Source organism: Nicotiana tabacum, chromosome 23 (assembly GCF_000715075.1).
Source record: "Nicotiana tabacum cultivar K326 chromosome 23, ASM71507v2, whole genome shotgun sequence".
NCBI lineage: Eukaryota > Viridiplantae > Streptophyta > Magnoliopsida > Solanales > Solanaceae > Nicotiana > Nicotiana tabacum.
In genome coordinates, this window is record NC_134102.1 from 111583597 (window position 1) to 111610048 (window position 26452).

The 26452-nt window shown below is 36.4% G+C and overlaps 1 protein-coding gene across 1 annotated transcript; it reads right to left on the reverse strand.

Annotated features, from left to right (window-relative positions):
• Positions 1-16298: 16298 nt before the first annotated feature.
• LOC107786442 (cyclin-A2-2-like) lies at positions 16299-24054 on the reverse strand. The gene is made up of 13 exons (XM_016607908.2): positions 23920-24054; positions 22721-22799; positions 20992-21357; positions 20612-20891; positions 19848-19981; positions 19439-19531; positions 18588-18721; positions 18065-18140; positions 17547-17623; positions 17416-17449; positions 17193-17342; positions 16972-17106; positions 16299-16748 (listed from the first exon to the last, which is right to left on the reverse strand). The coding sequence occupies exons 3-13, from the start codon at positions 21310-21312 to the stop codon at positions 16695-16697; spliced, it is 1488 nt and encodes a 495-aa protein (XP_016463394.1). The 5' UTR covers positions 21313-21357; positions 22721-22799; positions 23920-24054; the 3' UTR covers positions 16299-16694.
• Between the last annotated feature and the right edge of the window lie 2398 nt (positions 24055-26452).

Consider the following 26452-nt stretch of genomic DNA (forward strand, 5'->3'; position numbering starts at 1 on the left):
ACAGTAGTTGCAATATATGCTCCAGTGTATTTTGAATCAACAAATTTATAACCAATAATACGTTTTTGCATGTTCAAGTGATGATCAACCCAATGACATGTAACAGTTAAATAATCACAACCATTAGGACTACGACCTATATCAGATGTGATAGACACTTTACAATCTAAGTGAAAAAATACACAATGAATATACTGAAGATATTCGGTTTGAAATTTAAAAACATCATTTCTAACCGTAGTCTTAGGAAAACCTTGAAATGCAGGGTTATAAGTTTCTTGTATATAATGCACAAAAGCAGGGTGAGAAGGAAAAGTAAAAGGTAAGCCACAGACAGCCACCATTTTTGCTAAGTTCTCACGATCTCTATCTTTGTTATATTTGCGTAAAACATGACCAGAAGCAGGGTCAAGTTGTGTTGAATTTGATTAGAACCAGATCCACTAGGAGTGCCAAACTGATGGTAGGATCTATAATTTTTCCAGCTTCTATGTTAGCCTCATCACTGTCATCATCTTCTTCTTCAGACAAATGTCTCATCTCAGGAATTACAAAATCTAATGGCACTGCATCAAAGTGAGGAGAAGGATCAGGGTCAGTACTGTCCAGGAGCTCTTTTATAGATCATGGGGTTTCATCTCAAGTAGGAACAGAGTGCTCTTCTTGGGCAGAGGGAGCAGGTCCTTATGTTAGCTCCTTGTAGTACTAACTAGCACCAAGTCACCGTGAGGCACCAATTCCCCACTTCCATCCCCATTCCCTTTTCCTTCCCCCTAAGACCAAACAATCACATCACCATACACATACTCCCCAACAAACCCTCATTCGGTAGCAATAAACAATATGTTCTCTATAGCTTATTTCTCACTCACATCCAACAATGTAGAATCACTAGATGCAAAAGAGGCATTACCTGATGGAGAAGCAACATTTAGATCAAACGTTGGAGCAGAAGGAATAATAGGCACTTAAGATGCTTCACCATAACCAGCAACAAACTTTTGGGCTACAGATATCTCCCCAACTTGCTGACTCAAAACTTCTGTTCCCTCTTCTCCGTCTATCATTTCCTCTTCTGCCATTTTTTTCGGTGAAGCAGAGGGAGAGGTTGTAACTGTAGTCTTAGGAAAATCTTGAAAAGCAGGATTATAAGTTTCTTGTATATAATGCACAAAAGTAGGGTGAGACGGAAAAGTAAAAGGTAAGCCACAGACATCCACCATTTTTGCTAAGTTCTCACGATCTCTATCTTTGTTATAGGGGCGTAAAATAGTACCAGAAGCAGGGTCAAGCTGTTGTTGTAAAAAATTAGAACCCCCGCCAGATCCACTAGGAGTGCTAGTACCGGTGCTGGGATCCGATATTTATCCGGCTTCTATTTTAGCTTGTATCCATAAAGCTTTGTGGTCCCTACCTAAGTACCTAGATAAACCCCCATGTCCCACCACTTTTGGTGTGCGCAAATCGTTGCTTACATATTTCACATGTAGCACGTTGATTGACTTTATCATGTTTAAAAAAATTTCATACAAGTGATGTTTTGGGACGTTCACCCTTAGGCTTACCCCTTACAGGAGGTACAGGGGGTAAAGCTCCAGACCGAAATTGACTCTGAGTTGGAGCTTGTGTTGCAGGACTAGTGGGTGTTTCATCTAATTCTTCTTCCTCATTTTTTTTCATCCTCATTTTCTTCGTCCTCAATAAAAATATCATTGCCAAATTGTCGTTGTAAAGTTTTATGATCTAGTTGTTCTCCGAAATTAATATTATAACATGCGGGTGGTTGAAAAAATGAATTTTCATCAACATGAGTCATTTTATCTATATGTTTTCTAATTATAGGAGAAGGGCTAGGATTAGGATTACTACTACTTTCACCTTTACTACTTTTTTTACTAGTTTTTTTAAATACACCAAATACATTTTTAGGTGTCATAATTTAAATATGAAATTAAATTAAAAAAATTAACACAAAAATTAAAAACACAAATGAAATACGAAAATAGAACATGTAAAGTAAACACAAAAATTAAGCACTAAAATAATGCGCAAAATATATATATATTAAAATTAGGAGATGGAACGAGTGCACCATGATTAAATATTGAAACTTGAAGAAATTGCCCAAAATATTGCTCCAAATACTTGACGAATTAATTTGAAGCTTGAAAGTTGCTCCAAAAAATTTGCCCAAATACTTGAAAGTTATCACTTGATACCGAGAAAATTGAGAGAATAATATAGATAGAATGTAAGAGATTTGAGAGAGAATGATTTATTTTTGTGAGAAAAAATGAAGAAGGATGGGGGTATTTATAGTAGAAAATAGGGCCAAAGTATAATTTAATAAACTTAGGGATTATATTAAAAGTTTGGGGGTACGGGTGTTTTGGGGGGTGGGGAACAAATATGGCCATTTTCGGCCGTTGGGAACGACTATTTTTGCAATTATAGCCGTTGCCCAACGGCTATAATTCAAAAAAAAATGAACGCGGGACGGGACGAAATGGGACGAAATGGGATGGGATAAACGGGACGAAATGGCCATCACGTCCCATCCCGTGTCCCGTTTAACATGGGCCCATCCCGTTTAAAATTAAGTGGGACGGGACGGGACGGGACGCGGTACGGGACCGGGACGCGACGACCCGTCCCATTGGACAACCTTAGTCTACGGTGTGTGATCCTTATGATGTTGTGCGGAGTAGGGGTGGGTATTAGTCGGTTCGGTTAGGTTTGCATGAAATTCGATTCGGTTTATTCTGTTTTCGGTTTTATATTTGCTGCACCAATAACCGAACCAAAATTAGTTCGGTTATTTCGGTTTTTACTAATTCGGTTTGGTTGATTTTCGGTTTGATTCGGTCAGTTTAGATATATAAAAAAGAAATAAGAAAAAGAAAATTAAACAGTGGGTTAGCATCACATTTTTCACCAAAACAAAATCAAGAGTAAGTAAGCAACTAAGAAATTAGTTGCACTCAATCCGTAATTTCTTATGCATTATTTATTCCGAAAATAAATTATTAACTCAATCCTTCAAACTATGTCTCTTTTACCTCCGGAAGCTATACCTCATAGATGTGTATAGTTCTTTTACAACCAAAATACAATATAAGTTTTCCCTAAAGATTCATCATTTAAACATTTAGCAACAAATGATGCACAAACATAGAACTTTATATCCTCATTGTAATTAGGATGTAAAATGCATTTCTAACTAATATTTTATTTTCATATAAAGTTATCCATATTAACTATAACCACATAAAAAAAATATTTGTGATTATCACTGCCCCATCACCTTAAATTCCTATTTTCTAATTAAAAAAATTATTTTTTGTCAACTAAATAATTGAATAAATACTATTGAATCTACAAAAGATATACTCTAACTTACTGGCGTTAGACAACAAAAGGCGAATACTTAAGGTTTAAGTCTTATTCTTATTTGAGAAATTTACTAGGTTTACCAATGACTTAAAGAATTAGAAGAGCCTAGAGCCAAAGGCCAAGAACCCATATAAAAACTTCGATTTTTTGGTTAACCGAAAAACCAAGGCAGCAAAACCGAACACCAAACTTTTTAAAAATGTAAACCAAAAAAATTGAAATTATCGGTTCGGTCAGTATTATGCCCACTCCTAGTGTGAAGGCTTTCTTTTCTACTAGTAGGTTATAGGTGTTGCGATTTGAGTTTGGATTGGTTGAGAAAGTTGACCTGACCGTTTCACTACTTTCAACCTAATGTTATGTTTGTTACTTATTGAGTACATGCGGTCGGTTATACTCATACTATACTTTTGCACCTTGCGTGCAAATTTTGGATGTTGATGTTGTTGTGTATGGCAGGAGCTAGCATTGAAGACGTACCTGCATTCCAGTTATAGCTTCCTCTTGTTCATGGTAGCTTTAGACTTATGAAAATCTGTTTATGTACATTTCGGATAGATAATGTATTTATTTCATACCAGTTTTGTAAACTCTAAATCTTAGAAGCTCGTAATTTGTACTACCAGTCCTTAGGAATTCATTGTATAAAAGTTCAGTTATTTCTTCACATATTTTCTCATTAAATCTCAATGAATTGGATAGCTGTTAATTGGCTTACCAAGCGGGTTGGGTTATGTGTCATTACGACTAATTGGATTTGGGTCGTGACATCTTCGTATACTACCCTAGCAAAAACTTATCAATTTATACACCATTCAAGAAGGAGATGCGGAAAGAGGAATTGTGTGAAGAGATAAAACAAGCCAAGTTGAAGTTGCATGGATAAAAATGACTTTGGATCTGGAAACAGAAAGACAAATTTCAGTGATGATGAGTGAATAATCTGATGAACAACAAATCAACAAGAAAAAAAAGACATGGGAAAAAGAATTGTGTGAAGAGATAAAAAAAGCCAAGTTGAAGTTACAGGGCTAAAGAGAAAACATAAAGAGGTTGGATCTGAAAACATAAAGAGAAATTTCATAAATGATGGGTGAAAATTTTATGAACAACAAATCAACAAGAAAAAACAAATCGAAAAAGCCAAGTCAAAGAAACGTTTGGCTACTATCAAGTGTAGTAGTTGGCCGAAGATTATGGCCAAGCGTTTCATTGGTCGATCAAGTATTTTCTGCCAAGTCACCACTTTGACTAGCTCTTGCCAAACACAAACACATGGTTTATGGTTTACAAAAGATATCCTACAAGATGCTTCTAACTAAGCTGAGTAGGGATTACAAGTGAATAACATTAACAAAGATATAACATTACTAAGGACACATGATGAACTCAATGCTGGGATCTGGTCCTTTGTTCTGTTGCTACTTTGTTCTTCAAGCCTTGGAGTGAATGAAGGCACCAACACACTTGAGAGAGACTCAATGATTTAGGGTTTTCAAGTGTGTGTTTTCCCTTGCCTTATGTTGATAATATATAAGTAAGGTCATTGGGAAGATGTAAGCAAGTATTTGGTACACAACATGCTCTAAAAAGTGACTGCTGCACTGTTATGTGTGCAGTTCAATAGTGCAACAGCTTTAACAGTTGTAAGGAGTTGACTTGTACTGTGACCGGAGGAACTGATAGACATATGTTCCCTCTGTTATTTCTTTGATTGATATTATTAGAACTTGTGCCAGACGTGTGACTTGTTGTTCTGAGCACTTGGAGGTTGTGTATCAGGTTCCCTATTTGATTCTCATATGAATTGTTAAATTATCAAAATACAAAGGCACATAATTTATCAATTTTCCCCTTTTTGATGATGACAAACTTCGAATTGAAGTTTCCCCTGAGAACCAGATCTCCATACAATTCACCTTGCAGATTAGTTATATTCCCCCTGAGAACTTGTTTCTCTTTCTCCTCTTCAATTTTCTTCCCCTTTTGGCATCATAAAAAGAATATATGCAAGTAAACGCAAAAAGAAGTCCAACAAAATTAACTCATGCCACTTGTGTGCACATGTCACGACCCAAAATCACAAGTGTCGTGATGGCGCCTATCATGATACTAGGCAAGCCGACAACTCACACATACCAACATCTTAAATTCAAAATATACTGAAATAAGCTTAAGTAAGTAAAAGTCTCATAAAAACTGGATGAAAATACCACACCTCAATACTAAATTTTCCAAAAGATCCGGATGTCACAGAGTACATGAGCATCTATACAATAACACAGACTGTCAAATGAAATACTATCTAGGAAGGTAGAACAGTATAAACAAAACTAAAAGATAAAGGAGGAGAGTCAAGGTCTGCGGACGCTAGAGCACTTACCTCGAAAATCTCTAAACTGATAAAACTCCAAGATCAGCAACCACCATATCCGGAACTACCTGGATCTACACACGAAGTGCAGGGTGTAGCGTGAGTACAACCAACTAAGTAAGTAACAAGCTTAACCATTGGACTGAAAGCAGTGATGAGCTCAACAGTTACAATCCAAATATAGAAATGACAGTACGAAAATGTGGACATGCTTTCAAGTTCAACAGTTAAAGCTCAAACAGGTAAAATATGCCAAGAGTAACTGAAATGAGGAATGATACGTCTCGATATTTACATGTCAATTATGTATGCCAACTGTAATGCAGAACAATGATGAACTCATATGCATACTCTCAGAGTATCAAGTCACTCAGTCCTCCCATTCCTTTAATCCTCACAGTCCCTCATTCCTCACGGTCACTCAATCCTCCCAATCGCTCGACACTCGCTCTCGGCACTCGCACTTAGTAGGTACCTGCGCTCACTACTGATAAGTCAAACTCCGGAGGGGCGGATCCTGCCCAAGCGCTATAATAAGCCAATCATGGCATGAATCAATAAAGCATGCTGCGATGTGCAGCCCGATCCCATAAATGTCATCACAATCAGGCCCTCGATGTCACTCATTCATCAATCTCTCCAGTCTCTCGGGCTCACAAGTATCATGATAATCAGCCCAAACAATGATGATATGATGTATCAATAAATGGCAACAGAGACTGAGATATGATATGCAAATGATAGTTGTGACTGAGTACATAATTGCAAATTAAGAAAATAATTTAACATGCAACACGACCTTTGTGGATCCCAACAGTACCAGCATGTAGCCTAAGCATGATTTCTAATATGAATCACAGTTCCAATTTCTTTAACACATGGGAAATACGTGGAAGATAACAAGTTATATGACTACACAGTTCCACGGATTCGACCAAGTCATAATTCCTACGGTGCACGCCCACACGCCTGTCACCTAGCATGTGCGTCACCTCAATACCAATCACATAACACGTAATTCGGGGATTCATGCCCTCATAACCAAGTTTAGAAGTGTTACTTACCTCAAACCGTACAAGTCTCTACTCCAACAAGCCTTTGCCTAACGAATCGGCCTCCAAACGCCTCGAATCTAGCCACAAACAACTCGATGCGATCCACACAAACTATAGGAATTAATTCCATATGAAAAAGCTAAGTTCTTAATCAAAAGTCAAAAAGTCAACTCAAAAGTCAACCCCCAGGTCTCGAAATCCGGCAAAATTAATAAAATTCGAACAAAAATTCAACCATGAGTCCAACCATACTAAAATTACTCAAATACGATCACAACTCGGCCTTCAAATACCCAAATTAAAGCCTAGGAAGTTTCTAAAATATTTTCCTAATTTTTCAATCCAAATCACTAATTATATGATGAAATCAATGATATATTCATGTAATTTAACCAAAATCGAGTTTGAATCACTTACCCCAATCACTCCCTTGAAAATCTCTCCAAGAATTGCCTCAATCTAAGCTCCCAAAATTAAATTGTGAAATAAACTCAAACCCTCGTTTTTGAAAAATTTAAGTCTACCCATATGTCCCTTCTTCACGAACGCAGAAATAGCCTTGCGTTCGCGAAGAACAAAGCTCAGCTGCCCTAGAAATCCTCTTACGTGAACGCGAAAACACCCACGTGAACATGATGCACTGACTCCTCATACCTACACTGTCGGGAATGACTTCACGCGATCGCGATGAACAATTGCGCGTGAATCCCCAGCCTTCTCTTTCCTCTTCGCGAATACGACCTTACCCACACGTTCGCGATTCACCAACTTACACGATCGCAGACCCAGGCTCCCGAACATGTAGAACAAAAATTCCAGGTACCAAAATTAACACTTAGCGATCGCGACCCTACTCTCGCGATCACGTACAAGGGCACCAGCACCAGCAAAATCGGTAGTTTCGCAAGTTCCAAAATGCGCCGAACATGATCTGAATCACACCCGAGTTCCCCGGAACCTCAACCAAGCATACCAACAAGTCCTAAAACACAATACGAACTTAGTCGAGGCCTCAAATCACATCAAACAACATCAAAAACAAGAATCGCACCCCAATCCAAGCCTAATGAACTTATGAATTTCTAAACTCTACATTCGATGTTGAAACCTATCAAATCAAGTCCAATTGACCTCAAATGATGCACACAAGTCATAAATGACATAACGAATCTATTTAAACTTCCAAAACAAAAATCCGAGCCTGGTAACCACAAAGTCAACTCTCGGTCAAACCTCTCAACTCTCCAAAATACTAATTTTTCAACTTTCGCCATTTCAAGCCAAAATTACCTACGGACCTCCAAATCACTATCCAAACACACTCCTAAGTCCAAAATCACCATACGGAGCTATCAGAACCATCAAAACTCTATTCCAGGGTCGCTTACACACAAGTCAATATTCGATCAACTTTTTCAACTTAAGCCTCCAACCTTGGGACTAAGTGTCCCAACTCATTCCGAAATAACCCTGGAACTAAACCAACCACCCCAGTAAGTCACATAACAACAATTGAGCATAGAAGAAGCAATAAATGGGGGAACAGGGTTATAACACTCAAAATGGCCGGCCAAGTCATTACAGCACACAACAAAGCTAAAAATAGAGTACAAAAGTATAACATGCATAGAAAAAGACTGAGATGCTCATTGATTAATTTTAGAAGAAAAATATAGGCAGTAGTACCATTGTTACAAAACTTCCACACAAAAAACAAACTTAAAGTAACATAGTCATAAAAGCAACAAGCCAAAACAGGACATTGAGGCTAAGACAAGCACAGTTAAACTGGACACTGACAAGGGGATTGTTTAAGGGGCACTGGAATATGGAGGGAAGGATGAAGAGGCAAGGGCTTTGAGAAGAATATCCACTCAAGCATATGTAGACCGCTGCTCATTTATCAGCTGCTCTTACAGGTTCTCAACCTATTTCCTCAGGTCTGTATTTTCAGCCGTCAAGCGGGCAACCTCTGCACCTTGTGCACTGCTAGAACCAAGTTCCTCTTTAGCTTGACTGAGCTTTCCCTCAAGAATGGTATTCCTAGCTTTCATCCTCCTTATTTCCTCGTTAGCAGTAGTCTGAGCATCGATCAGTTGAGAAATTGTAGAATTGCTGCCAACTCTCCCCTTCTTGTCTATACACTCGCACTCATCCAAGGTAGTCATTGAGAACATTTGCTTTCGAGTTCCCACCGTTGCTCTTCCAAAGGGACTTTGAAATATTTAAACACTCTAGTGAGCAAGAACCCATAAGGCAAACCATGGTTCTCGTCCTTGAAGTCTGCCGCCTTTTTCATATGTTCAATCATGATACCAGGTAGGTTGATGGTAGTGTATCTATCATGAGTAACAGATCCACTATTGAAGTAATGGAATATCTCTCTGCGCGAGGGAGCAGGACCTTGTTCACCATCTCAAACATGACCTTATATTCTGGATGTAGGGCCTTCTTGTGTATCCATTTCCCTCTCTGAACGGCTTGAGTCTTTAGAATGATCTTCCTAAAGTCAGGGGAACAGGCCCCTTCAACAGACGAGAGCCTCTCTGTGGGCACACCCAAGATACTTCCCAGTACAGCTTCATCCATCACAAAATCCACTCCATTAACCTTTAGGCAGATATTGTCGTCTTCCACAGTGAACAGATCCGCGTGAAAACTGCGAACCTCCTCTTCATAGACCTTGGGACTCTGAATGGTAAACAGATGAGTCCACTTCTGAAACTCCAGATTGCAACAAGTTATCCCATGCCTGACATTTTAAGGATATCAACATCAACCACTTTGCCCCACAACACCCTTTGCTTCTTCAGTTTTTCTCTTCTCTCAACTTCAGACACTTCCACTTTGGTTTTCTTGGAGGAATTAGGTTCCTCTTTGTCACTTGACTTCCTCTTCTGAGACTTCTTCACACTTTTCTCCTTCTTTTCAGACTTACTTTTCTCACCAAACTCCTTTTATTCAACACTTTTGTAACACTGCTCAAATCTATAAAAGTTTTAAGACACACTAAATATATATAGAATTTAATTTTTTTTTTAATCTTGCCTTAAGTGCATAAAAATTATATTCTATTACGGATTTAAACCCTTGTGATTGACTTTTGAGTTACTTCTATACTTATAAATAATTGGATATACAATTAGGAAAATATTAATAATTTTAATATTATTAATTATTAAAAGTGAGTATAATTAAATACTTGTTAAGTCAAAAAATAAAAGAGAGAGAGAGAGAGAGAGAGAGAGAGAGAGAGAGAGAGAGAGAGACGTGACAAGCCAAAATCCCATAAAGGGTTGTTGGAAGGCAAAAGGATTAAAAAAATTCCTTATACAAAAAAATAGAACACTCATGAAATAGAGAATCACGAAACAGAGGCAGCCTTGCTACTCAATATTCACGCATGCAACGGGAAGTTCTAGGTTTCTTTACAAATCACTAATTCTTGAACTCAGGTATATAAAATTTTCTATCGTCAATTATCCTACAGTAGTAGTAGGTAAGAATTGAATAGTTAATTCCCTTCTTTCTATGTATCTACAGTAAATTCCATGTTTAGGTGTGAAACTTTGAAATTAATTAAAATACACTGGTTGTTGTAGAATTAATTATTTGTAGGGTATAAATTAGATTGGGGCCTACGTATTAGCTCAAGGAGTTTTGAGGTGAGTTGATATAGCCCTTAACTAAAGTGGTTTAACTCATAAAAGCACGCATACAAGGTGTTTGATGAATTGCTTAAAAGAGTTAATATGTACTTAATTGGAGCGAGTGAGTACCTATTACCTTAGAATTGTTCTAGCTAAAGTTTAGATGATTTATTCTGATATATGTGCATAAATTTTCTGACTTTTGTGTTATTCTTATGTGCCATTTTCATGTTGAAAATTCATGAAGAAGCAAGAATCTCTAGAAATACTTTTGAATGTTTATTTCATGCTTTTGACATACTTTACATTTAAGGATACCACTATGAGTATGTATAGGTTGTTCCAGAAAAGATTTAGACTTGAATGGTCGAGAAAGTTGAGAAGTTGATTTAGGTCCTAGCGAGGTCACACAGAACAATTTATTATTAAAGTATTTTTGGGAGTATCCTCTATTCTGAGAAGGGTTATCGTCCAGGCCGAGGGTCCTGATCAAGGCGTTGACTTCCTAAAACTACTTGTGCCAAAGTAGGGAGCACACGAGCTGAGGGTCTCGTTGCTGAGAATTTACTTAGCTAGGCTAAGGTATGATATATGAGCGCTGAGAACCATGAAGCGAGTGGCACCTCGTGGATTAGGCCTATTCGATCAGGTTGGGATTGAACCCGTGTCGATCACACGGTGACTAAGACAGAGGGGGGTTTTCTGAGAGAGGAAAAAAGTTTGATGGCTTTGATGTAGACAGTTATGAGAGACATGTCTTTTGGGGTTATTTAGAGGGGATGAGGGATCGGTTACAATTGGGTGCAACGGATTGGGGAGACGGGTCGGTTTGTAACGAGTATGACATTTGGGCTTAAAAAGGTGTGAGAGAAAATGTGGACACATTTTAATGACGTGTCACTTTTAGCAGTTTAAAATACGTATGAGTGTAAGAGGAACTACTAACCTGAGTCAATGGAACCATGTTCCCTGACTGATTTTTGTAAATATAAGCTTCATCTTTCTACCAAATTGCAATATCATTAACTGCTTGTTTGCTCTGTAATTGCCATGCGTGTTTATCTGTAACGGTATAGAATTGATTTAGAAATTACTAAAAAATACTTTTTGCCAGTTAACCTTTACATTCCTTCATAGCCAATCATTGAGGGACCTAGTACTCGGTTCAATTTTATTAGTCCCAACTCCAGTCGATTCTTTTCAAAATTCTCTCTGCTTAATGCTTTGGTAAAGATATCAGCTACCTGTGTTCCTTTGAGATACCTCAGAATTCTCTTAGCAGCTTTCATATGAGATTCTTTTGGAATTGATTGGAATCTAACACATAATCCCACACTGAACACAATGTCAGGTCTGCTGGCTGTGAGATACAAGAGTGAACCAATGATACCCTGATACATGGTTTCATTCATAGGGGAACCAGGTTCATCCATGTCTAGACGAGTGGAAGTGGCAATAGGAGTATCAATAGTCTTTGAGCTTTCCATCTCAAACCTCTTCAGAAGCTCTTTAATGTATTTTCGTTGACTTATCATCGTTCCCTTAGAGGTTTGCTTAACTTGCAGACCTAGAAAGAAGTTCAGTTCCCCCATCATGCTCATCTCAAACTCGCTTCCCAAAAGCTTGGCAAACTCCTCACATAAGGAATCATTTGTTGCACCAAAGATGATATCGTCAAAATAAACTTGCACAATTAGCAGGTTCCTCCCTCTTTTCTTCAAAAAGAGAGTGTTGTCAATTTTTTGTTCTTGTAAAGCCATTTTCCAGAAGGAACTTGGACAACCTTTCATACCATGCACGAGGGGCCTGCTTTAAACCATATAGTAAGATCCCCACTATTTAAGGACTCAAAGTCAGCCACGTAAATATTTTTGAATCTTTTTGCCATCAGAACCACTTCACCCATCGCAAGATTGGTGACAGTGCAAGACTTTGATAAGAACTTCACTTTGTTTCCTTTCTCGTAGATTTGAGAGACACTCAGCAGGCTATATTTCATGCCATTCACATAATACACGGTCTCAATTGAGTGAGTAGGTGTCTTCCCAACTCTTCCAACTCCCAGAATATATCTTTTTTTTGTCATTGCCAAAGGACACACTCCCACCTAGCAGGGCTTTGAGTGAAAGGAAATCACCAGTACTTCCAGTCATATGTTTAGAGCAGTCGTTGTCCATATACCATCTTTGGTTGCTTCCTTTCATTGCTCCCTGCACAAGAAAATTAGAAATTAGACTTAGGAACCCAAACAAGTTTGGGTCCCTTGTAGTGAGGAAAAGGGCGAATTAAACTCCTTCTTGCCCAAGCAGGCATCACACGTTTTCTATTGTAGGGACCAGGTTCCCTAGCAGTAGATATTTTTTTAACAAAAACTTTATTTTTCTGTTGGGACTGAACAATAGATTTATAGGAATCTTTAAAATGCTCAGTGTTACCACAATGAGTGCAAAGCTAGTTATCAGGGACAATAACATACTTGCTATGTGGGTTGTAATGAGCCTTTTCCTTTTGGAACCCAATTCCCTACATGTTCCCCCCATTACTTTTATACATGGAAATGATTCTATTGGTCTGCTTTAGAGATTTATCTAGGTCATTTTTAACCCTGCTTAGATCTTCCTGAAGTTGTCTATTTCTTTCAAGTTCAGCACACAGACTCAATTTTACCATTTTGAGTTTATTTTCAAGTTTAAGGTATGTCTCACTCGCCACTTCCTTACCTTTTGAAGAGTTCATGCCATTTTCAATTAAAGCTTTCACAGAAATATTTTTCCTTTTTAATTCCTCTGTTGTTTCCTTTAGATCCACAATTACTACCAATAAGTCATCTCTCTCATGCTCTACCTTTTCAATTTTCTTAGTTAGAATATCTTTTTCATTCTTTAAATCCTCAATGGTTTCTTTTAAATCAATAACTATGACTAGTAAATCATCTCTCACATGCTCTATCTCTCCTAATTCCACAGTTAAAATATTTTTATCATTGATAAAGTTATGGTAAGCATGAATCAGAGCATTTGCTAAGGATACAAGCTTCTTTTGAGAGTAAGACTTCAAATTTCTTTGAACGTCTAGAAAGTTTACCTCATCATCATCATCATCTTCATCCTCGTCAAATTTTGCCATCAGGGCAAAGATGGAGTCATATTCAACTGCTTCGCTTTCAACGTCCATCATGGAGGTGTCGCCTTGTTCATCATCTCCCTCAGATTCACTATAGGAGTCTTCCCATACAGTAAGAGCTTGTTTCATAACATTGTCAGCGGCATCTTTTCTCTTGAATTTCTTGTCAGGAACCGGGTTCCTCTTGGTCGTTTTGTCTGTGTTGTGCTTGTGCTCGTTTTGCTTTGGAGAGGACAGTCTTTGATGAAATATCCTAGCTTCCCGTATTTGTGACCACAATCAAAGCCTTTTGTTCTGTTAGAGCTACCCTTTTTTCGGAATACCCCCATTTCTGCGAACCATTTTCTAAAATCTCCGTGTCAAATAGGTCATGTCAGCATCATCACCACTTGAGTCACTGTTGTCTGCCTTGAGAACCAGGTTCTTCTCCTTTTGGGGTTCTCTTCTTTCATGGTCCTTCTTCTTTTTCATTTCGTAGGTCTTTAGATTTCCAATGAGTTCGTCAATCGTCAGCTTTTGCAGATCTTTTGCTTCCATGAAAGCATTGACTTTAATCTCCCAAGAACCAGGTAACACACTGAGTATTTTTCTGACCAGTTTGTTCCTTGGAATGATCTCTCCTAGAGAATGGATTTCATTGATGATGGAAGTGAAGCGAGTATGTATGTCCTGAATAAATTCATCATCCTTCATCTTGAAGAGTTCGTACTCAGTAGTAAGTATGTCAATCTTTGATTGCTTGACTTGGGTTGTTCCTTCATGTGCGGTTTGAAGAGCCTACCAGATCTCCTTGGCAAATTGACAAGCTGAGATTCTATTGTACTCGTCTGGTCCAATACCACAGACGAGGATCTTCTTTGCTTGGAAGTTTTTCTCTATAGCTTTGCGGTCGACATCATTGTACTCCTTCCTTGTCTTTGGGACTGTCACTACTGTCTCGCCAATGGTCTTCATGGGGATGAAGGGTCCATCACAAATGACATCCCAAAGCTCTGAATCTTCAGTCATGGTAAAATTATGCATTCCTGTCTTCCACCAGCCGTAGTATTGTCCATTGAATCTTGGTGGTCTGTAGGTTGATTGGCCTTCTTCAAAATTTGGTGAAGCAGCCATGTGGATCCTTTTTAGATGTTAGCCTTATAGAAAGAATCTGCTCTGATACCAATTGATGTAAATTAAGAGTCCACCAAACTGTATAGAGAACCTGGTTCTCTATCAATTCCAACAGAACACACCCACACAACAGTATTTTACATGAAAAACTCCCAGCCCACGGGATTAAAAATCACGACCTACACTCGTAGGATTTCAACTTCACTAACCGAGCAACTTTAGATTACAACCTATTGTAACCTAGGAATTAGACTCTTAATCCCACACCTACTTGCAATAACTCTATTGCAAGTCTCTTTATAATAACTCTATTACATAGCTCACCACTTTGACTAACTCTAGCCAAATACAAACACATGGTTTATGGTTTACAAAAGATATCCTACAAGACTTCTAACTAAGCTGAGTAGGAATTACAAATGAATAACATTAACAAAGGTCAACATTACTAAGGACACACGATGAACTCATTGCTGGGATCTGGTCCTTTGTTCTGTTGCTACTTTGTTCTTCAAGCCTTGGAGTGAATAGATGCGGCAGCACACTTGAGAGAGACTTAATGATTTAGGGTTTTCAAGTGCATGTTTTCCCTTGCCTCATGTTGATAATATATAAATGAGGTCATTGGGATGATGTAAGCGAGTATCTGGTACACAACATGCTCCAAAAAGTGACTCCTGCATTGTTGCGTGTGCAGTGCAACAGTGCAACAGCTTTAACAGCTGTAAGAAGTTGACTTGTACTATGACCAGAGGAACTGATAGTCATCTGTTCCCTCTGCTGTTTCTTTGACTGATATTATTGGAACTTGTGCCGGACGTATGACTTGTTGTTCTGAGCACTTTGATGCTGTGTATTAGGTTCCCTATCTAGTTCTCATATGAAGTTTGTTAAATCATCAAAATAAAAAGGCACATAACTTTTCAATTTATACTAGGTTAATTTATGATATAGAAGTAGTTGGCTGAAGGAAGTTAAGAGTTTTATTAACGTTTTCATGGTGATCAGCAAGTGTTCCGTACTTCCGTATGTAAGTCAAATAATAATATAATTATAAGTCAAATAGAACTAATGCTGAAGTAGTTGATTCATGATGGAGCCTACTTTTGCAAGGCGTTTGTAGGATTGGTGCAACATTCCTCCATTGACATGATCACTTAGTTGGTGTGGTCTGTAAGACTCTTTCACGGCTTCAAGAAGCAATACATTAATATAGTCAATTGTAAGCAAAAAAAGGGTCACATTTTATGGATATTTACATTGTAGATGTTAGGTGGTGTAAGATCGGATCAGTGATTTAGCGGGATTATCCAACTACGGGAGTTATTAACAGATCTCTCAATTATTATAACCCCCCGTTAACAATTCTTTAAAATTATCAAACGATATCCTAACTGTAGTTCAGCATCATTCTACTTTACATATATGCAATCTACAAATCAAATTTAACCCTAAAAAGGAAAGCAGTAATTGGAATACCAGAAATGAAAATAAAAATCAACAAACGTTAAGGTCAGGAAGCTAAAAATGGATTACCACATTTCAACCCAATTTCTTATATTTAAAAGTAGATCCAACACTAGTCAAGTATTTAACATGAACGAATTTGTTGACTAAAAGAATAGAAATGTCAGTTTCAGAACGATTTTACAACTGGAGCTTTCAGTAAGCTCGAAAGTCAAACTACAAGATAGCAAGTAGCTATCGGTTACTCTTAACTTCTTTTCTACTAATATTCTGTTAAATTAACAGCTTCACTTCAACTAAGCCTTCACATTTCCACCTAATAATCTATTAGTACCTTGAACAAATTAGAATCTAGAATGATACAGCAGTTAAACCTTGGAAGAGGAATAAACAAAATGAGGGCTCTTTTGGCGATTGACAGATTATGGGATACTTCCATGCAAGTCTGACTTAATATGAGAGATTTAGGATGGATTCACAACATTTGAACTGGCCAAGCAGATGGAATACGAGCTCTTCTTAGAACAGTGATTGGACTGGTTTTGAAGCTGCTAAAGTAGCCACGGACTTGAACTGTCAACATGACAAGAGGTTTAGTTATATGCATAAAACATTGAACAGCTGATATTTGAGGTATAATCCAAAAGGTTGTGTTTGAAATGTATCCTTATAACTATCATGACGTTTGTTTCTGAATAGGTGCAGACATTCGACTACAGAAATCTTGTCCGCTAGGTAGTTTGAATTTCTTAGCATAAGCTGGTGATTAGCAAAATGTGACGTAGTAGTTGTTTACCTTTGGTTGTCTATATTTTTCACGTATGGCATTGAGGGTGCAGCCACTGGTGTTCATCTGTAACTCTTGCAGTGCAAAAACTGTAGTTCTAAGCTCTGATACCTTGTATCTGGTATAGTGCTCCAAAGTTGGATTCTGTGATACATCACCAGTCATTTCATAGTTGCATTCAAATGCAGAACGGAAGACGAATAGTATCAAGGAGTTTAAAAGATGCATACCCATGGGTGGTTAGATTGATCAAGCGTCCATCTAGCTAGAAATACAGCTGATGCAGCAGTAAGAGATGGAAGAAACTTAAGAAACCCATAGTCAACAAGTGTTAACTCAGCTAAATAATTTGCCATGAATTCCAGTTCGACAGAGGGAACCTGCCGGTTGGAGCAATTATTTACATATAAGCATTCTTATCATGATGTCGGGCAAAATAGTGCTATCTCATACCTTGTAAGAAGCTTGAGCTGCTTGAATGAATCTCCTAAAAGCGAGGATGAACAATGCCACAATGAAAAGCTTGCTTTTCAATGTATCATACTAAAGTAAAAATTACTAACAGATGATACAAATTGTATTACCTCAGGAATTTCTTAGTGGTTGGAGAAGCAAGTTGAAAGCTCAAAAGGTTCAAGACTCTGCTTTCCATTTTTATTACCTGCAATATGATGTAATTATGGCCTTTACACATCCACATGACAAAGTTTATGTCGGTCGACTGAAGATGGACAGCGCAAATAAGCTGAAACCTAGGAAGTTTAAGTACTTAGGAAGAAGTATATCCAAGTGGGAAAAATCAAGAAGGCAACTAGATAATTTTACCTTGTGGAAGATCAGCTTAATATGGAAAAATTAAGCAATACAAACCAGTTTAATAGAAAAGAATGTTAGGTTGACTTTGCAAGTAACGACAAACATACTGACAAATGGTTACAATATTGCACAAGGATCAGCTTTTACTAGGAAACTTGATCAGTACTCAGTAGGACTAACTCTGGAACACAATATCATTGGGTTGTATAAATGTATAAATGACCTGCACAAATCACAGACCAAAGAGATGATGACGATAAAGTATATTAGCATAAAAAATGGATACCTCTTCCTTCGAGTAAGTGTTATCTGTAATGAAGCAAAATTCTTCAACACGAGGTGCACAAATCTCTTCAAATTTGCTGCAACATTCAGTGCAATGACACAGAAAATCTTAGTACTGCAGAAAAGAGCCACTGAATAAAGGCAGATTCAGTTAGTTTCTCTATTGCTGAAGGTAGGTACATTTATATGTTGGGACACTATTATCTTCTTGAGAAAATGAGAAAAAGAACTCAGTTTAAGGGTAGACCACAATCCATGCTCAGAAGTTTGTAGCATGTTTATGAAATCAACTAAGCTCTTGAAAGTAAATCCTTTTCTTTCTACCCTATAATCTGACAATATTTCAATCATCTTCCACAAGCTAGATAACACAAAAGTGCAGCAAGACATTTACACAGGCAGGCAACCAGAAGATAGCCCATTCCAAGGGCCTACTCTTGATGCCCGGTCATCTTAAATATGAATGTCAGAAGTAAGCGGGGCCAGATGTTCAAATTATCAAAATGTCAGAAACAAGAACTTACGAAGCTATTAGCATGCAGGTAACTCCAAGTAGTTGCAGCTTTTGTTTTTCAATGTAATTTTCAGATAGGAAACGGTCAATAAGATTAACAGTTAGGTAAAGTGTGTCTGGAACCAGCCTATATTCTTCTGAAACCTGCAAGAGATATTGATGATCAACATGTAATGATATCGTAAGATAGTGAAAATAAAGTAGAACTGATTTGGACTTGCAAAGGGCAGCCCGATGCACTAAGCTCCCACTATGCGCGGGGTCCGGTTGTTAATAATAAGATATTTGAATTTATTGTATTGAAGTTGGCAAAAAAGTGCTCAAGAAGTGAGATATTTGACAAGATGTTATATCATGTCTTAGACAAAATAAAATTAATACTAGTTATAATAGTTCGAATTGTTGAAGATAGAAAAACTTTCCAATAAAGAAAGAGGTCAAGTTTTTTGGGTTGGACCAATTATGAAAGAAAATCAGGGAGGGAGAAACTGATAAAACTATCAAACTATGAACCCCATATGCCAATCCTACTAAAAACATACACAAATGATACTGCAGTCTAATTGCATGCTGTTTCTCAAATACTAGAATTTTGGTCAAGGAAAGCTTCTTCTGTAAATATCTCAAAATGGAAAAAAAAGATGCGTAGTAAAAAGGAAATATTAAACAAAGATGATGAAACTTGGATATGAAGCAAACATTTCAGTTGATAATGCTTGTTCAGTAAAAACTGATCAATCTAATGCTAGAGAACAAAAACGTCCAAGAAAAAGTAGTAAACAATTAAAAAGGATAGTGCTTGGTAAGAAATGTGAGAAGAAAATTTTAAATCATTTGGTAATGCATCCAAAGTTAACTGACCTCCACAAGCCAATCAATCAGAATACCTCGCATACCCTTGTTAATGTCCAGCTGCAGCTTTTCCAGGTAATCAACAGAAGGCCTACGGTCAAACTGCAGGAAAGAAAAATCCATCAGTGCTTTATGGGCTCACCAGTAAAACTTTAGTTCTTCCTTTATTTGGCAAAGAAAAGGACAGCTACATCTTTTAAACTTGTTCAAAGTGAAAAATTATTCAGTTTTTTATCCATGACGTGTGCAGGGTATGTCATTTTAAGCCCTTTATTATCCATGATATCATTGCACTAGAACCAAGATAAGTTATAGTAACTGATTGTAGGTTACAGAACATTGATTTTATTTGTACCACCAGAGTGGCATGATGCTGTGTATGATCACATATCAGCAGTATAACAGTCATTTTACGTACCTCAATGGCATGCAAATTGTTATAAATATCAGGAGCATACAGACTACACATCAGTGGATCCTTGTGTCTTGAATCAATATCAGCAACTCCTAGATTAGCAAAGCCTTCTTGTTTCCGGCAAACTTTGCTTTCATCTGCATGATGCAACAGAAAGAAACTTAGCAGCTTCACAAAAGGATATGATACAGTAAAGTTTCACCTGATGAACAGATGATTAGAGTTTTTTGGAGGTCATTGCAGAAGATAAGGCAGACTAACAAGTTTCTTTCCCTTTTTTTTACCAGCTATTCAATCTCTTATTCATCTAAGTGTCATTTTACCATACACTACAGAACAAGTGGGCATGAGAACAGGAAAGTTCAACGAATTAACATATTGAGACTTCAATTCAATGCAAAGGCTCTAACAAGCTAGTAGGCTTCTCACGATAATAAAAGACTCTAATGCATCAAGGATCAAACATAAATATATTACATATAAACCTGTTGCAGCAGGACAGATAGTGGTAAATTTCCCTATTCAGAATGAGACAATTTCCAGCAAAAGTTGGCTGATTAAGTACTTAGCTTGTGATCCATGTCACAGAACAGAGAGCAACTATAATAATTTGAAGAGAGCCCAGCATTTGTTAAACTAAAAATAAGCTGGCATTTTAGCCCCACCATGGCTGTATCACATTAATCTATTTAAAAGGCTAAAAGGATAGACAATGTATTAAATTTTCAATGCTTTTATATCTTGCACGATGACAGACAACATCAAACCTTTTTTCATTATATCCTGAAGTGGGATGGCCTTACAGGAACTTCTGTTCACAGGCACTAGATGGACTAAACCACATTGTGCTGGAGTGACATATCTACTTAGCTGAGGTAACATATCCTCCTTGCAGTTTGCCCCCGAACTTATTTCTTGTGATCCCTCAACCTTCACTTTCTTTACTTTATCAGCTATATCCTCTTTTCCTTTCTCTTGGAGCTGTGACAATTTTACCGAAACAGCAGGTTTCGCCTTATTGTTCCTCTTATCGGAGCCTTTTTTAACCTATCACCAATATGAACATATTTGACCACAAGCAATTCATATAACACAATTATTTTTATTTCCAAATGGCGAACATTGTGTGTCAACAAAAAAAGAAAACCTGAATTTTGCTTCCGTTGATGCAATTCATGTGAGAGTTCTCATGAAGTACATTCGTCATGTCTTTAAGAACAGCCCTTCTCTTAGGCTGAACACCAGTAGCAGTACTAGAGGTACCAGGTCTGTTCTCATCTGAGGCAGATCTTTTCGATCTTTTGGACTCTGCTCCCAATACATGCTTCTTATCCTGTTTTGTGGATGGGTGTAGGGGTGGTAATCGTCCTGATGAACCCAACACACTTGCTCTTGCTCGTGCTCGTGTGATTCGCATATTGTGCTCTTCAAGATGAAAAGATCCATGTTTTATATTTGCATGCCTCATCGAGCAGAAAGTGCGTTGAACTCGATGACACACCTAATATCAAAACTACAATTGCAGAACCAACATCCCGTTACCAAAAAATACACATGAAATAAATATGGCACAATGAAAAAGAATTTAAGAAAAGAAGACTATCTAGAAGCAAGTACAGATACCACGGACCTAAAACATCAAGACCATGGCCAAAAAAACTTGATTAATATAAACAAGTACCAGAAAGACTTCCTTTTGGAATTAGCCCCAATAAAGGACCATAAAAGCTTGATAGAAATAAGAATTATCTCCCAGCGAATTCAGATACACCAAAGTAAAGCTAAAAGAGTATCATTGACCATATAAGAAGAGAACCAGGAATGCAGGATCAGTTTAAAATGCTTGACTGTTTAATATACCATGGCGACTGTCAACCACAAGCTGGATTTGGGAGCTCATAATTGAGAAGATCAATCAATGGAAACATAATCGACTGGTTTGATAGATTCAAATAGGAGCTATCATAGTTAGCTAACTATATGCAGCCTATGCCAAATGGAGCTATTGGTATTGAAGCACCAAGTCTACCCTAAAATATAAACCTGAAATGGAAACCATGATCAGTGCAATTTTTAGAAATTTTAAATCCCAAAAGTAGTTCTAATTTAGGACTCATAATCTGATAAAAGGACAATGTTGAAGTTGAACTAGGAAAGAAGTGAAGAACCAGTGAAATACTTAGAGAAGTCCATCATGAACGAGATTTGGATGCTAGCATTCTCAAGAGCACATAATGAAATACGAACCACTTACCAAAAGGCAGTACTGGTAATTAGCTCTCGGACTTTACTCAACTTCTGCCATCATACCACATAGGATGCAATATTTGTTTTTCCTTTTGTAATAAAATGTCTTATTCCACCCGTCATCAAGCAGTCATATGCTGTTTCTTCATAATGATTCAATCACACAATAACAAGGACCAACTAGCAATCTACTTAAGAAGAGATTGAGAATACAAAGGTCCAAGCATGTAACAGAGCTCAAACTGGGAAAAAAGATTATATCTCTAGATAGTACCACGGGCTAAATTCACAATAGCATCTGTCAATTAGGCAAAAGAATCCCTTCTTTCTCTCTTTTGATCGACCAGGAGCCAACTAGGAAAGAAATATACTATTATATATCCATATTCAAAACAGAATGGAATTATCTGAAGAGAAGCAATAAAGGGAAAGCGTTACAAACACAACAACCAACATATCCTTTCATCAAAAATACCAACTATATAACAAACTGTCAAGTGAGGTGACGCTATTTCATATCTGCTTTTTCAGTTCTTTATGGCTCAAGATCATCAAAATAGTACGAATATCACAAAAAACGACAGCACATGCACAACATACGTATTCACTTTTGAAAGAGTAGAACTCACCCGTATTACATTCCGATGCAATTCCAGAGGTATAAATAAATAAGCAGCAATCATGTTCTTCTCGCCAGAAAAATCAAGCCTGCATTAAACTCTTCATTAAATTAAAATAGAACTCATCTTGAGCAGTAAAAGAGCTATGTTTCAAATATACAATGCAAATTATTTAATGATAATTATAGTAGCATATTTAGTTGTGCATAGAGATTTTCTTTTTCTAAACTCTTAGCATGTTTCCACATCAAGGTGAATGGATCACACATATGACATATGGAGACAGTCAGTAAGACACCATTATTATTATTTTTATTTTTTATTTGAGAATTTTATTAGAATCAAAACAGCACAAAGATTGTGCTGTTGAAAGAGTTTTACAATTCGTGCATTGCACTACTCAGGATGATAATGCCCATCTATGCCTTGTACAAAGACTTGATAACACCAAAAATTCAGAAACAGAACTGACATATATACTTAACATATTTCATTAATTGTTATCCATAAATCAAATATATTTACAGATAACTGAATAAAACAAGAGGTCTTATTCACCTAAGGTTCTAAGCTGTGTCACCGGGTACAATTTATTAACCTTTGGAACAAAGCTAAAATGCTAATACTAGAAATATCTTCAGTTAATGTAATATTTGGTGGATTATCTTATAAACCAAAAGTAATTTTTAAATTGGAAAATTTCCTATATTTTCTGACAATTTCCTATATTTTTTGACAGTAGCAGGATAAATCTCTCCGAACACAACCGGATAACTCCTCCATCAGAAATGACAATCTCAAAACTAAAACGGAAAATTATGTTTTTTTGGCCAGGATTAAAGAGAACACAAAATTTTCAAGAGAAAACTTGCCTACCTCAAGAAAATGAAAAAAAACAATAAAACTAAACCAAAAAAAATTGAAGTTGCTGAATCCAAAGACTGAAACTCCGAAAAACAAAAACATGAAGAAAAAAAAACTGAATTAAATTGCAAATAAGACAGATCGAAGCAATTCTCGAGGAATCCGCACCCGGAGCTCAAAATTTCAACAAAAAAAGAGTACAATGCAAGTGGTACGTTGCACCTAATCTGCTTGATTATATACATATCAGAATACATGTCCGTATATAAGCACAAGCACATAGGAACATGTAATGTATGTATGTGTTAAATTGTAAATAATGTATGCATGGGAGCTGAGCTTACTTTGCATTAACAAATAAATTATGAGCTCCGAGAGAGCGTTCTAATGGAGGTCCCTCGGAAACCGAGCTAGGGTTTTTCTCAACACCGATCGGCCATTAAAATGAAGTTTGTAGCTGTGGTCCAGTGGAGGAGAGTGGAAGTGTGTAGAGTGAGTAATGTTTAGATATATAACAGCACTAGGACTGTACACATGTAGGTGGTGTGGTGGGGTATGGGGTGGGGTTTGGAGCGTGAGAGCGGGATAGAGCCATAGTTTAAACTTCTAAATATCTGCCAAATGACAAAAAATAAAAGGAAAAAAAAAAAGGCCTTCTTTTACTAATTCCACTCCTGATTTTGATATTTATCCGACAATAGACTTCTTTTTTTTGTTCTTTTTTTTACCTCTTCCTTTCTTCTTAGCTTTTAATTTTACAGCTCACTATTTAATTTCAAACTTCTTTGTGCTTAGACATTAAAAATGTTATTGTTCAAATTTTATTTTCACGCTTTGTTGAATTAATACTCTCCTTCAGATGAAATATATCCTAAGTGGCAATGGTTTATAGAAAACTTCACTTCCTAATTTTAATGTTTTTGCGCTTAGATATTAAAATGTTATTTTCATGCTTTGTTATATTAACACTCTCTCTTTGAGATGAAACATTTATTTGACAAAATATACTAGTAGTTTATTGATAATTTTTATTTTTTTTTGAGATGGAGTAGTTTATTGAATATCTCACTTTTTAATTTTAAACTTTTTTTGTGTTAATGTTCTAATTTTATTTTCACACGTTATTGAATTAATACTCTCTCTTTGAGATGAAATGTGCCATAGGGTTGAAAAAGGCCATGGTTTACTGATAAGTTCACTTTTGAATTGTAAATTTTTTTGCGCTTTGAAATTAAATATTATCGTTCAATATTTTATTTTATTTTTGAATTGAGTTATAATAAGAGGCTGTGTTTCTTGGTAAATACAAAATTAATTAAATAAAGGATCAAGTAGGAAAAAAAACATTTAAGGGGTTATTAATGACAAATAAGTGAAGAGAAATTGTGTAAGGTCAATGAACCTGTCCAAGCCCCTAAAAGGAAATAGGAGTAATAATAACAAAATAATAAAAGGAATGGATAACAAAAAAACGATTGATGTTCCTAATTAAGATTTAAACCTACAAATTTATGACTAAGGTTTTATTACCACTTTATAACGTTCTAAACTTTAATGTTTTTGCGCTTAGACATTGAAATGTTACTTTTAAATTTTATTTTCATGCTTTGTTAAATTAACACTCTCTCTTTGACATGAAACATTCATTCGATAAAAGATAGAGTTATTGATAATCTCACTTTTAAATTTCAAAACTTTTTTTTGTGTTAATGTTCTAATTTTATTTTCACGCTTTAATCAGAGGCGAATGCAGCATATTGATGTCGTGTTCATCTGAACTCAGTACTTTCGATGCGGAGAATAAACTTATGAATAAAAATTTACTAAAATTATAACAAATAGATTATATGAACCCATAACTTTTAAAAATACAATGAGTTTAATGCTAGTATCGTAAAAGTTGAACTCATAGAGTTTAAATTCTATATTCGTCTCTGGCTTTAATGAATTAACACTATCTCATTGAGATAAAATGTGCCCTAGGGTTGAAAAAGGCAATGGTTTATTATAAGTTCACTTTCAATTTTAATTTTTCTGCTATATTGAATTATCACTCTCTCTTTGAGATGAAATATACCCCGGGATTCAATAAAAGGCTGTGTTTATTGGTAAATATAAACTTAATTAAATAAATGATGAAGTAGAAGAAAAAAACGTTTAAGGGATTATTAATGACAAATAAGTGAAGAGGAAATAGTGTAAAGCCAATGAACCTATCCAAGCCCCTAAAAGGAAATAGGAGTAATAAACTAATAAAAGGAGTGGATAACAAAAAACGATTGATGTTCTTAATTAAAAATTAAACCTACAAATTTATGACTCAGGTTTTATTACCAATTTATGAGACCTGCAATATGCCTGGACGCAACGCAATTGAATGACGGCATTTATTTCAAAAACTGGAAAAAACATTTCAGAATTATTTTTTACTTACCATTCGCAGCCCTATAAATGAACATGCATTCTCAATTTTTTTCATAAATTTATTTCAATTTTCTTTTGGAGTGGGGGTGGAATCATTTGTTAGAATATGATGATTCCAAATTTCAAGGACAGATTGGAAAATAATTGACAATCAATAGAGTAAATTCAACTTGTGGATGAACTGCAAAAACAATTTGTGAGTTTTTTTAGGCAATTTTTTATTTAGGAACAGCAAACATTTAGCCCTGACTAATAGGGATTAGTCTCTTTTGAAACTACTTATCACATTCATCTGGACATTCTAAATCACCATTTATGGTCTACTTTGATGGTAAATACCCTATTGAGCTGTGGTGATCTCATTAATTAAACAAAGAAATCAACCCAAAAATTAGTCAAATATTTAAACAAAGTTTATGACTATTGTATTCATTCCTTTCTGGACTAATATCG